Here is a 13,872-nt window from a genome sequence, read left to right as displayed (position 1 = left end):
ACCAATAAAAGTTATGCTGATTGCAAACTCTGCTGGAGTTTCAGGAGCATCCTAGTATGGGGCCAGCAGTACTTACCATGCTAATACCTCTCAAAAATAAGTTATCCATCAAGTCATGGACACTGATAGCATGCAAGTTCCATGGTCCTTACAAAAGAAAATGTATTGCAAGTGGTTTTAGTTTCCAAAGGTAAAGATGTGAAACACACAATAGATAAGCCTATAGATATTAGAACAGAGAATTAGTTTTCATGCAGACATTCCATAAATGCTTTATTTCAGTGTTTAAGATTACCATTTTATAGACTACATGAGGCACAAATCCCAACCATTATCAAGTATACCCCAGCATAAAACAAAGGTTTCCTGGTTCAGACATAAGGTGGGTGAAGAGCAGCTTTGCTCAAGTTTACCCAACTTCTCAAAAATATGCAACCAATAGATTCACACTAAATGTCTGCAAAGTTCTTGCTTTTTATGTGAAATTATTTTCTCTCAGCTATAAGATTTGCACTTCAAGGTTTCTCTTTGAAAAGACTGAAGGGTTCAGTTTTCATAATTACTATCAAATAACAGGTTTATAAAGGCAAATAGAATTCATATACACTTTGGGGGGAAATCTTATAAAGTGTTCTAGAAGTACACATAATTGCACACCAGAGGCAGCAATTCATTTGGTTTATACTTTTACTTTACCGTGTGTTTTCAGGAATTGGTTAGAATTTTGCAGATTTAAAATTTAACGTTTTCATTTTAACAGACGTGCTACCACAATACAGTAACAGTGTATGCTGCTGTTGTGCTTATCAGTAATTTCTTATTAGAGTGTACAGAATTGCTTGTTTTGTCAATAGGGTGACAACAGTTATCCTGTGCTTTCAAAGTGCCATAATTACATTGCTCTCATCCCCTGAGTGCTGGATTGCAGTGTCTACCTTCATTAGTTTAAAAAAAGCAAGACTTGAATTGATGCATCTTTCCAGATTGAACCAAAGCAGCAATATTAAGCTCCAATATCCATACTTGTTTTATGTAACAAAAATCACTTAAGTGTTGTACTGGTAGAGTTAAAAAAAACCTCATGGCTGCAACATTATTACTAGAACCTAACAATACTCAGACCTTTTCATATCTAGCACTTGGAGAATCTCCATGCACCCTGTTCTACAATTTATGGGTGTCAATACAGTTTGCCCTAGCAATTTATTTTTTTTAACTGAAATACAGTAGATGAAGTTATTGATTTGCAACACATGATTTCACTTAAATGGAAGTTTACAGAAGGCACTCTATGGCAAACATGAAAGGTTAACACATTGCAATTCCTCAGTGTCTTGGCAACTTGACTTCCCAAAATAAAATCATTAAAATGTGTTTCTCCCCTAGTGTTCAGAAGTGACAAGTCCATACAAGCTTCTATAAAAAACCAGATTATACCAAAAATCACAGTGCTAATATTAATTGAGCAGCCAACGATGAAGTCCAGGCAGAAGTCACGAGTCACTCTTCATTATTTGTAGCTTCTGCAATATAAAACAAAAACAAAACCTAAAATTTTAAAAGTGGCAATGACTTTTAGACAAATATATTCTAGGAACAGTTCTTTGAAAGGAAGTCATCTGTATGAATCATATGAAGAAGCTTCTGCTGCTAATATTTAGCATGTCAGAACAATGCAGGTAAGGCAGTAAAGCTTAAAGTGGATTATTAGGAAGAATCAGATCAGATGAAAATGGTGATCCTTTCGTAACTGGAAATAATTGGATATTGAATTTACAACCGTTAGAGAACCTTTTTCAGCTTGATGGCCGCATTCCCTTCTGGGCAACTAGGGGCAGGGGGCACATACCAGGCCAGGCCAGAAGCAGAAGTAGTCAGAGCAAGCAATATAAATTTTACCTTTGTACTGTAGACTACTTTCTGCTCATGCTTGTATACTCCTTTCTATCCTCAATCCAGGCTAGCAAGTAGTTTTTATTACAGTTGAAGGACACATTCCAGCAAGGCAAAAAATACTTGAGGGTGGTACAAAACATGGCTGGAGAGAGGTGTGGCCTGGGAACATCTCCCAGGCCTGAGGTTCCCCACCCTGGTCCATAAATACATACTCTATTGACTCCCAGCATCACACAGCAGCTAAACAAAAGCCAAATGGGAGTGCTTATCACACTGGAGGATTGAAAGGAGCATGTGCAGAAAGGTCCGTAAAACAAGACAAAGCCGTCTGAGCCTCTGTTGACCAGTACTAGGGCTACCTGATGCAAAGTGTCGCCATATGATAAAACATTTAAAGTTCACATTTGTTGAGTCATCTTTTGCTTCAAATTGATTTGAGAAAGCAGATTCAATTAAAGAAAAGAAATCTTGACACTGGTAATTTGAATTTGCAAAGAGTGAGCAATGCGGGAGAGGGGAGGGTTCCAACTATTTCTTATTTGTAATTCTGCACGACTCAAAACAGCAAGTTACTAAATATATATACGTGTGTGAGAGAGCTAGGAAGACAAAACGCAGCTATCTCTTCATGGACATATTTATGCACAGGCACTTCCTCTTCCCACTGTAAGAAATTCCAGTAGTTATATCAAGCATTTCTCCTGGGTGCTATGATGAGCTTTTAATTGCAGACCCTGGTTTCCAAAGCAGTAGGGGGCCTTCAGTTTCACAGAAAGGAAATCTCCACCATCAATTAAGATTGAGGGAAATTGATGTGCTGTAATGTTAGATCTGGCCAGAGCGATGAACCCTTTTGCCTGCCTTTTCATTTGTTCTTTTGTCTCTAGTCAAAACCTGTACTTTGCTTTGTTTTGTCCAGTGAGTGAGCGTCTGAACCCTACCCATTCCTCACCTATTATAACAGAAATCCGAGAATGGGAAATCCCAGAGCCATGGTAGCAATCTGATCATCATTAGAATGTGTTTGGCAAATAGTAACTATGGAATTAAATGTGTATAATTAAGCTTCTCATTTCCAACATGTGCATCTTTTCCAAGTCTATTTTTAACTAGCTTATCTGCTTCAAATGGCTTGGGGCCAAAGTAGACGAAAGCAGGTAGTGGTAGTCCAATTTTGACAGCAAAAGGGTTCACACAAGTGCCCTGTTGCTTGCTTCCCTCCAGTCTGACCCCTGCTCAAAGGACTTTTCTCTACAGCTGTGCAATTATGCCAGAAGTGAACCCAGCTGAAGTGAGGGCTTTCCAAGGGGTTTGTAGGAGGTAAGTGGCAGGCAGACAGGCTCTACCTTCCCCAACCTGCTGCCCTCCTGATGCTCTGGACTGCAGCTCCCATCATTGATGACCACTGTCATGCTGGCTGGGTTAATGGGAGTTTCCTTCCAAGACGTGGCGGGAACTCACTGGGAGAAGGCATCATCCCATGTCCCTACTGCCATTTTTAAACAAAAGCTGACAACCTCTAGATGAGGTTAGAGCAGACCTAAACACACAGACCAGGGATGAGGAACCTAGTTTTCTCCATATGCAGTGGCACCTCGGGTTACAGATGCTTCAGGTTACAGACTCTGCTAATCCAGAAATAGTACCTTGGGTTAAGAACTTTGCTTCAGGGCGAGAACAGAAATCACGCAGCGGCAGTGGGAGGCCCCATTAGCTAAAGTGGTTAAGAATGGACCTCCAGAGCAAATTAAGTTCTTAACCCGAGGTACCACTGTATTGCAAGGCTACAGTTCCCATAATCTTTGGCCACTGCTCGGATTGGCTAGCGGCAGAAGTAAGTCAAAGTTCAACATTTGGAGGACCACAGATTCCCCATCTCGGAGTTAATCCTACACAACCTAGGCAGATTTAAAAACAAGCAATTACCTGCAGGACACTGTTTAAATACCTCTATTTAAATAATGCAGGCAGCACCCAGGACGTGCCAATGAAAGGTTATGAATAGGAATACAGCATTTTAAACTTCTAATATATTAGTCCTTTGCTCCTCCATCAACATACCTATCTCTGTTGCTGCCGTAGCTTCTCCCATTTCTTCTTTTGTTTCAGAGCCCTCACTTACTGCATCACGGTGCATCTCAGTTTCCTTCTTTTCTCCTGTCTCGCCTGGAACAGTAACCATAGAGATCAAGCCAGGGGACATTGAAAGAGTATTGAGTGCCCTAGCAGGTTCTGCACTGGTGGCCGGCACCCTTTGGAACTGGTAGAATGGAAGACAAGAGAGGCCAAAAGGAGGTGGAGCCAATGACAGGCAAAACCAATTAATTCCAGCTTTGTCCCCATCCTCTTCCTTCTTGCAGAGTTCTATAAAGGGCAACACTTAAGACTGAGAAGCTACCCCTGGGGCTGATGGTAAGGAGGCAGGCAGGTGGCACCTGCCTGAAGCTGGTGGGGCAATGCTCCATTTGTGCTAATGGAACAGCCCCCACTGATGCTATGGGTGTTCTTTATAACATCAAAGAAGAAATAGTTGAAAGCACAGGAGACATGCAGCACTTGCCAGCTGATATAAATGTATCTGCCACATCAAAGTGTACCTACCATTGTCCTCTGTTTACTTTTAGAAAAGTTGTTGGTGAAATAAGTAACTTAAGCATTCTACGTGTCAAGACATGTACGTCCATTTAAACAGAATTTCCATTCACCCATGCATTAAGCGATTTTGGTGTTTTTCAAACCATTCAGTAAATGAATACAACCTGGTTTCCTACAGCCTGCATTTTGCAGAAATCCTGCTGCACGTACCATAAAAGTGGTACAGAAAAGATTCGTCATGGGAAATGGCTATCATAGCTAATAGCCCCTCAGCACTAGGTATAACTCTTGATATGTTCAGATGCAGAATACCTACAGTTACCAAAGGCCAGGGCCAAACAGCATCTCAAAGGGGAATTTTCCTGGTGTGATGGGAGACTGATAATGGCCAAGATAAACACTTGATGTAATGCAGCAAACCAATTCTAAATAAATACTATTACTTCACAAGCAGACAAACCAATAATAGCGTTGTATTTTTGGTTAACTATTATACACATCGCAATAATTTTGACTGGACTGATTTGGAATTTAGCAAAAACTTGTGAACTGCCCTGTGATCTCTGGATGAAGGGTGGTATACAAATCTAATAAATAAATAAAATAAAAGAGAAACAAGTTACTTTGATGTCAGAATGTTCAGATCCACTAACAAATCAAAGTACAGTCGCCTTTGTGCCATTTGTCTTCTGGCAATATGCACCAAAGAAGGGCTTTCCCACCCACTCTCTTGTTAGCATCTCACCCAGCATAAATAATTGCTGGGGGCGGAGGAGGAAACTAAGTATATGAAATGGGAGCACAAGGAAACAAGACAAGGCAACAATTGGTGGCACTGACCTCAGTTATTCAGAGGGGCCCCTTTTAGTCTAATTATTTGTCAAAGCTACACACAACTCAAACCCACAGGGCAAGATTTTTGCCCTCATGTACCTGCATGCAAAAAAATTCATTACAATTGGTGGAATCTGCATACAGGTCAGAACTTGGCCTTCTCAGTCTGAAATAGCACAATTTATTACCCTCAGTCTGTTGTTCTTCATCCACTTGCAGCTCCTTCACAATTTCCGTTACAAGACTCCTAACAATTTCCTCAGTTTCAGGCTCAGCTGTGCCTGTCTCTGCTGATTCAACAGGATCAGGCTGACTGTCCTGTACAGTTTCCGGAGGCAAAGTGTTGGCAGTTTCTGTGGCAGCTTGAGGCTCAGCAACCTCTTCGGCTGGTATCGCAGGTCGAGGCTCACCGGCTTCTAAAAGGGCGACAGGCAAACTTTTGCTGAACTTCTCTTCCGGCGCCACGGGTTGAGGCTCTGTGCCTTCGGGGTCGACTCTTTGACAGGTAGAAAGGGCACAGTTGGTCATTCCAGGGATCAAAACATCTGCTTCCTTTTCAGCAACACCCTTGCTTAGTTTTGCTCCATCTGAGCCCAGCTCTACTTCTTCCATTACCCCAAGTTTGGTCTGATCAGAAACAGTTTCATTTTCGACTGCGATGGGCAAGTTGTCCTCTAATTTGGGAATGTCGATGAAGCAAATAGAAAAGAAGAACACAAATTATTACTGAGAGCAAATCTATAGGATATATATATATATATATGCTTTCGTAGATTTTCACGGGTATAGGAATGCAGGTTTTGGTGTCTTCGGGTGTCTTCCCGTGTAAGAGTCGGGGTGTCTGTGCGACGTTTCGACGAGGTCTCACTCGTCATCTTCAGGCTGGTGCTTTCGGCTTCTTGTTACTGGAACAGAGCAGAGTCTGGTGTTTGAGTTCCTATAAATACTGTTGAGGGGTGTGGTGTATAGCCTCCAACGTTCTGGGTAGAGAGGAAGTTCCTAGATTAGTGTGCCTTTTCTTCTTTTGTTCCTTAATTACTTGAGGGATATCTTGGGTGATTTCATGAGTGATATTCTGAATATCACTGGGTGGGTCATTAATTACTTGAGGGATATCTTGGGTGATTTCATGAGTGATATTCTGAATATCACTGGGTGGGTCATTAAGTGTAGATTAGTTGCTAAAGCTCTCGTGTCTTGACCTCTTGAGCTTGTGAAGAGTTTTTCTGAGAAGATGGCTGTGCTGCATTTAGTTGTGCTCTGGCTTGGCTTCGTGTATAGGGGCGAGCTATGGTTTTGTGCCTTGTGCCAGCCAGATCTGTGTAGGGATTGCAGGGGGGTGCAGCATCCGGAGGTGCCACTATAGTTTGGTTGCTGGATGGAGTCTGTAATATGTCTGTGGAGAGGGTCTGGGTTTGGGTCTGGTGTGGTTGATTGGTGACGGCGTTCTGTGTGCCTCTGGTTCTGGTGTCGGTTTTTGTGGGGAGGGCTAATTTCCAGATGTCTGGCAGGCGGGACGTGTCGTCACGCTTGTTCATGTTGTGAGGGTGTTTCTCTATCTCGATGGCTTCCATGATTATTCTCTTGTGGTGATGTTCCATGTTAAAGAGCAATTTGGAATCTGCAAAATTAATTTCGTGTCCTGTTTCTTTCATGTGTTGGAAAAGAGAGGAAGTTTTTTCTTCTTTTTTGACGGCATTCTTGTGTTCTGCGATACGTGCATTTATTCGTCTGTTTGTTTGTCCAATGTACGTGGCTGGGCAGACTTTGCAGGGTATTTCATAGACCCCTTGGTTTTCCAGCTGGATTTTGTCTTTTGGGTTTCTGAGGATATTGGCTATTTTTTGGTTGGTGCAGAAGGCTGTTTTGATATTGTGTTTATGGAGGATTTTGCTGATTTTGTCTGTAGTGCCCTTGATATAAGGAAGGAGGGCCATGCCATTGTTTTCTTCTGTGTCTTGGTTTTTGGGGGGTGTTTCTTTTTGGATTAGCTTCGTAACCCTGTTTTTCTGGTATCCATTGGCGATTAACACATTTGAGAGATTCTGTAACTCAGTTGTCAAGTGGTCTTTGTCAGCCAGGCGTTTGGTTCTGGATGACCTACTTGTGAGCTTCGATATTGTATCTCTCTTCACTCAAGTGCCCATTAATGAAGCCTTGACAGCCATTCAAAACAAATACAACCCCCCCAAATACATCCTGGACCTGACCAACCACTGCCTAACCAACACGTACTTCATCCACAATGGACAAAGATACAAACAGATAGAAGGAGCACCTATGGGATCACCCCTCTCACCGGTCATCGCAAATTTGTACATGGAACACTTTGAAACCAATGCTTTAGACAAGTCAGAACACAAACCCAAACTTTGGCTCAGATATGTTGACGACACCTTTGTAATTTGGCCACACGGGAAAGAAAAACTAGATAGCTTCCTCACACATCTCAACAGCCTACACCCCAAAATACAATTCACTATGGAAATAGAAGACAACAACCAACTCCCCTTTCTTGACGTCCTAATCTACAAAAAACCTGATGGCTCCCTAGGACACACTATCTACCGGAAAAAAACACACACCAACCGCTACTTACATGCACAATCACACCACCACCCTGCACAAATAAACTCCGTAGCCAAGACTCTCATCTCCAGAACCAAACGCCTGGCTGACAAAGACCACTTGACAACTGAGTTACAGAATCTCTCAAATGTGTTAATCGCCAATGGATACCAGAAAAACAGGGTTACGAAGCTAATCCAAAAAGAAACACCCCCCAAAAACCAAGACACAGAAGAAAACAATGGCATGGCCCTCCTTCCTTATATCAAGGGCACTACAGACAAAATCAGCAAAATCCTCCATAAACACAATATCAAAACAGCCTTCTGCACCAACCAAAAAATAGCCAATATCCTCAGAAACCCAAAAGACAAAATCCAGCTGGAAAACCAAGGGGTCTATGAAATACCCTGCAAAGTCTGCCCAGCCACGTACATTGGACAAACAAACAGACGAATAAATGCACGTATCGCAGAACACAAGAATGCCGTCAAAAAAGAAGAAAAAACTTCCTCTCTTTTCCAACACATGAAAGAAACAGGACACGAAATTAATTTTGCAGATTCCAAATTGCTCTTTAACATGGAACATCACCACAAGAGAATAATCATGGAAGCCATCGAGATAGAGAAACACCCTCACAACATGAACAAGCGTGACGACACGTCCCGCCTGCCAGACATCTGGAAATTAGCCCTCCCCACAAAAACCGACACCAGAACCAGAGGCACACAGAACGCCGTCACCAATCAACCACACCAGACCCAAACCCAGACCCTCTCCACAGACATATTACAGACTCCATCCAGTAGCCAAACTATAGTGGCACCTCCAGATGCTGCACCCCCCTGCAATCCCTACACAGATCTGGCTGGCACAAAGCACAAAACCACAGCTCGCCCCTATACACGAAGCCAAGCCAGAACACAACTAAATGCAGCACAGCCATCTTCTCAGAAAAACTCTTCACAAGCTCAAGAGGTCAAGACACGAAAGCTTTAGCAACTAATCTACACTTAATGACCCACCCAGTGGTATTCAGAATATCACTCATGAAATCACTCAAGATATCCCTCAAGTAATTAAGGAACAAAAGAAGAAAAGGCACACTAATCTAGGAACTTCCTCTCTGCCCAGAACGTTGGAGGCTATACACCACACCCCTCAACAGTATTTATAGGAACTCAAACACCAGATTCTGCTCTGTTCCAGTAACAAGAAGCCGAAAGCACCAGCCTGAAGATGACGAGTGAGACCTCGTCGAAACGTCGCACAGACACCCCGACTCTTACACGGGAAGACACCCGAAGACACCAAAACCTGCATATATATATATATATATATATATATATATATATATATATATATATATATCCCATTTATCTATACAATCAATTGTTCTTCTGTAAACTTGATGCCACCCATATCAAAACATATCTGAAAGAGTAAAAGAGTAATTTCTAGGAGTGGCAACTACACCACCAGAAGCAACTCTAGGGCTACTTTTTCTTTTTTGATAGTGTGATTATCAGTATGCATGTTAGCTATAACTTCTAATGAAACATGTAGAATGCACTATAAGAAATTCAAAACAGAGAGTGGCTCAATTGTCCCATCCAGTTCTAAATTCGGACAAAACAGAGGGGTGCATAAAACCTGCCCCAGTACTAAAGTTAGTAGGAGTAACCCCACTCTAAACCAAGTACTTTTACTGTTCTCCTTCCATATGTGAATAATTTTCGTTTATTGCACAAAAACTACTGTTCTTTTACTGCAGCCAGTACAAGTGGACCAGGCCCTTCAACAATATAGACATAAGGCAATGCATAACCCTTCCTCCACAGGTATCTTGCATCTCATGATAGCAGCTATTTCACAAATTATTGAATGAACATGTCAAGTCATTTAGTTCTGATGCTTAGAAGCAAAAAGGCAGAGTGTTCATGTTGCAGCCTGAAAGCAGAGGTATGTGTAGATGTTTATGTCCCTTACCCACCCCAACAAGTCTGAATGGTAATGACGAGCACAGTGTCCCACCCAAATTAATTTTGACAAGTTAACTTATTAAACCATCCTACAAAAACTGTTTTGAGTGAAGAAGCCTTAAGGGAACTCAGGAAAAAGCTTATAACTGCAGAATGACATGTTTGTTTCCTGGTAAAATGATCGCACCAAGAGTACAGCAGAATTAGTTACATGCCTTTATATATTCAGTGGCCTCCTTACCTTCCACTAAGTAGATGTGTAAATCCTTTAAAAAGAAGAGGAAGGCGTCATTAAGATTTTGCCATATGTGTAACTAATTTACACATTTGTCCAAAATGCCCAAGGGAAATAATTTCAACTTTAACCATGGGGTTGATATTTCCCCCAGGATTATTTTTGCTCTTTTTGAAGTGCTAGATTTTTAATTTTATACTATAGCTTTGCCTTTGTCCATTTGTCGTTTATTCACACATTGAATGTAGTCCACAAACTGGAGAATACTGTAGTGGATTTCTCACAAAATCAGCATAATATGTCCCTGACTTGCAGCCCCCAAACCACAAACAAAGTCACCCCATTCTGGACAAGTCACAGTTTCTACACTGCCTTCAAGGCCAGCATATAATGGCTGTCAAGCTCAGAAGTTAACCACAGTTAATTTTTAGTCCAGTTGTAAGGAATTGCATTGTTTAGCAGAGTTTGTGTCACATTTCAGTCTCCTGTGGCATCATTTTATAACGCAATGGAATCAGACAAGCCACTTCATCCAGGATAGATCAGAGCATCCAATTTAGAAACGAAGCAAATACTTTTATCATAAACGTTTATACTACACACAAAATCTGGACTCAAACAGAAATATGAAAGAAAAGCTGTATATTCCTAGGTCAGTTTTCACAATGCCAAGGCTGTACTGTATTATGTTACTGGGCATTAAAACAAAAATTTAGACATAACCTTTTCATGTGGCATTTTATCAAGGAGTACCAGATAAGTTAAAAGTCTGATTAAGAAATATATACTTTTAAAAAGCTTTATTGAGAGAAGAAAAATGACTGTAGCGCACTATCTACAAACTATGAAAGCCTGAGAACCTTTTTGCAAGTGTAACCAAGTACTGTAGGTATGTTTACTTAAAAGTAGGTCCTAATATGTTAACTGAGGTTTGCTCACAGGGATGTATACACAGAATAATAACCCAAACAATATATCTCAGTGTGCCTTAGGTGTAAACACTATTTGTTTATATTCAAATCTATACACAACTTATTCTCAGGCAAGTTATGCGGAGTTTCAGCACAGCTTTTTTTTGAAGCCTGGTTATAATTTATACTGGAGAGTTAATACCTCTTAACTCTTAGCAGTCCAGTTTAACACAGGCCGGTAGACTAGGTTATTAAAACAAAATATCTGCCAAACTTACATAACAATGACACAGCCATATGCAGTTTATCGGTAGTTACAATAGGCCCACAGCCCTATAATTGCTTATTTAGAAGTAAAATTAAATGCACTAGCTCCTGTGGATCAGGATGAATATTGCCAGAATGGCAATTTTAGCACTAGAACAAGCCAAGATAAACTAAGGTGGGAAGTGGGCTCCCACCGCAACTTTTGATTCTTTTACTTACCTCCATTAACCACAGAGAAAGTAAAATGGAGGCATGGGGGTAGGCAAGAAAAGAGGGAGCAAATTTAGGGTTCTATTCAACTAATTGTTTCCTCAGAATAAACCCACTGAAATTAATGGACCTGAAATTAATTAGCTATGTTCATTATTTTCCATGAGTCTTCTCTAGGTTGGACTAGTAGGGAATACTACCTTACAGATTATGGACTAGAGGTTAAAAGTATCTTCCCATCTGAAGATAGCAAGGAATGCAGAAAGGATAATCAAAGGAAGACTGTACCTGCCTCTTTAATGGATGTACAGAAGGAAACAGAACTTGACCATGCACCTTGTTATATAGGCTCGAGAAAAGCAGAATTCCCAAAACAACAGGAAAAGAACAGGTGTGGCGACCCGAACAATAATACCGCTCCAAACGGTTTTGAATGCTTCTTCCCTCCCCGCACCTCTATTATAAACTGAGCGCCTCTTGCTACCAAAAGAATATTGCGACACCTTAAAAAAACACAAAAAAAACCCTTAACACACCGTATATTTCAAACACACAGGATCCCGGGAACTGCGGTTTGCTACGGGTGCTGGGAAATGTAGCTCCGTGAGGGGAAAACCACATTTCTGCCCCTTCCTGACAAACGTATTACGGCTCGAGAGGCTTCTTCCTTTGATGCACGACGCGCAAACCCTCGACTGAGCGGAACATATAATAAAAGTTTCACTGCCACATAACTCCCAATATTACAAAGGGAGCGAATATCAAGCGGGAATTAAATTAGGTGCTGCTTTTACCATTAATTACTACAGGTGTTTTAAACGCTCCCCCCCCCCCAAGTGTGCAGCAGCAGCAATTTTGTAAGGGCAGGATAGAAACTTTTCTTTAAAGGAGAAATAATAAATTGGTCGCAGCAGCAGCAGCAGGGAGCCTAAGGGGCGCTCACCGCATTTCTGCAGCCCGTTGGCGTCCGGAGACTTGGGAGCCGGCCGGCTGCAGTCCTTGACCTGGGTCTGAGCGCTGCTGGAGCACCCCATTTGCGCGGCGGGACCCCACTCCCCACACCGGGCCGAGGCAAAGAAACGGGTCTCCCGGGGCGGCTCCTCCGCGGGAAGCGAACCTGCCGCTCCGCTGCCGCCGAAGGGAATGCGCGCAGGTGTCTCCTCTCCCAGGCGCTAAAAAGGGGGGGAAAGCGGCGGCCGCCGCCCCCCTGCTGAGCTGCGCGTGCCGAGGAACTTCCCTCTCATAGGCTCCCGCCGGAGTGTTTATCGCTCGAGCTCGGTTGCCATGAGAACGGCGCGCGGCCAGGGGTAGCCGAACACGGGGCGCTCCAAACTTTGGGCATTCTTCTTCGCACGGCGCAGGCGCGGCGGGACGGGAGCCTCGTGGAGGCTCGGCGGGGCAGAGCACGGGAGGTCCAGTGAGTGAGGTGATGGTGGCACAACGGGGACGGGGCACGCCGCTGGTGTCGCTTTTTAAAATCGCAATTTAACGCGGCAATAGGGCCTAGTGGGCGGCTGCCCCCTCTGTTTGCTTTGGGCTTGCCTCCCCTGCGACCAATATAGATATTAAACAAGAGCAGGGAGATAAATCGGTGCTTGGGGCTGATGTCCGGGGCCCCTTCCAGCAGGGCTGGCTCCCCACAAATTTGAAATAAGCGATCCAATGAATATGATCCCCTAGAGAAGACGTGGTGGGCAGCCTTTGACCCTCCGGGTGTTGCCAGGCCCAGACAGGGGGGGCCATATGCACCACTTGGCCCGGGCCTCCCATTCCAAAGGGGGCCTCGGTCAGCATATTTATCTATATTTTCCATTTTGTCTTTATATGCAGATATGGTTCAAGCCTTGAAATAAAATTATTTGTCAGCATAACTTTTGTGAAAATTATTTATATACTTACTTGTTTATAAGACTTCCGTTATCCCCAGGGTAAAAAAAAGGGGGGGCACATTATCTACCTGGCTCTGCAAGGCCCTGGGTGTTGCTGAACTAAGACTCCCAGGCAAGCCTTGTTTGCTGGGGCTGGTAGGAGTTGTAGTTCAAGGACAGCAGTAGAGCCAAAGGCTCCCCACAGCTGAGCTATACAAAGAGATTCCCCCATGCCCTGTAAATCCTGAGTTTCAAATTACCAGTTGCACCCCTGCCTCTCAAAATGTGTGTGAAGCAGCTATAAGGCTCCCATGGTGGGTTTTGTTGTGGATTATATTCTGCAGTTTGCCAACAAAGGTCCGTATAGTAAAAGCCATGGTTTTCCCAGTAGTGATGTATGGAAGTGAGAGCTGGACCATAAAGAAGGCTGATCGCCAGAGAATTGATGCTTTTGAATTATGGTGCTGGAGGAGACTCTTGAGAGTCCCATGGACTGCAAGAAG

General features: G+C 42.9%; 1 protein-coding gene across 1 annotated transcript; it reads right to left on the bottom strand.

Annotated features, from left to right (window-relative positions):
* Positions 1-256: 256 nt before the first annotated feature.
* Positions 257-12,815, bottom strand: ERICH5 (glutamate rich 5). The gene is made up of 4 exons (XM_082235936.1): positions 12,445-12,815; positions 5,514-5,999; positions 3,958-4,062; positions 257-1,523 (listed from the first exon to the last, which is right to left on the bottom strand). Exons 1-4 carry the CDS (start codon positions 12,533-12,535, stop codon positions 1,501-1,503), a joined length of 705 nt encoding a protein of 234 aa, XP_082092062.1. The 5' UTR covers positions 12,536-12,815; the 3' UTR covers positions 257-1,500.
* Between the last annotated feature and the right edge of the window lie 1,057 nt (positions 12,816-13,872).

The sequence above is a fragment of the Podarcis vaucheri genome (assembly GCF_965113315.1).
Source record: "Podarcis vaucheri genome assembly, chromosome: 8".
NCBI lineage: Eukaryota > Metazoa > Chordata > Lepidosauria > Squamata > Lacertidae > Podarcis > Podarcis vaucheri.
This window is presented reverse-complemented; position numbering and strand designations above follow the sequence as displayed.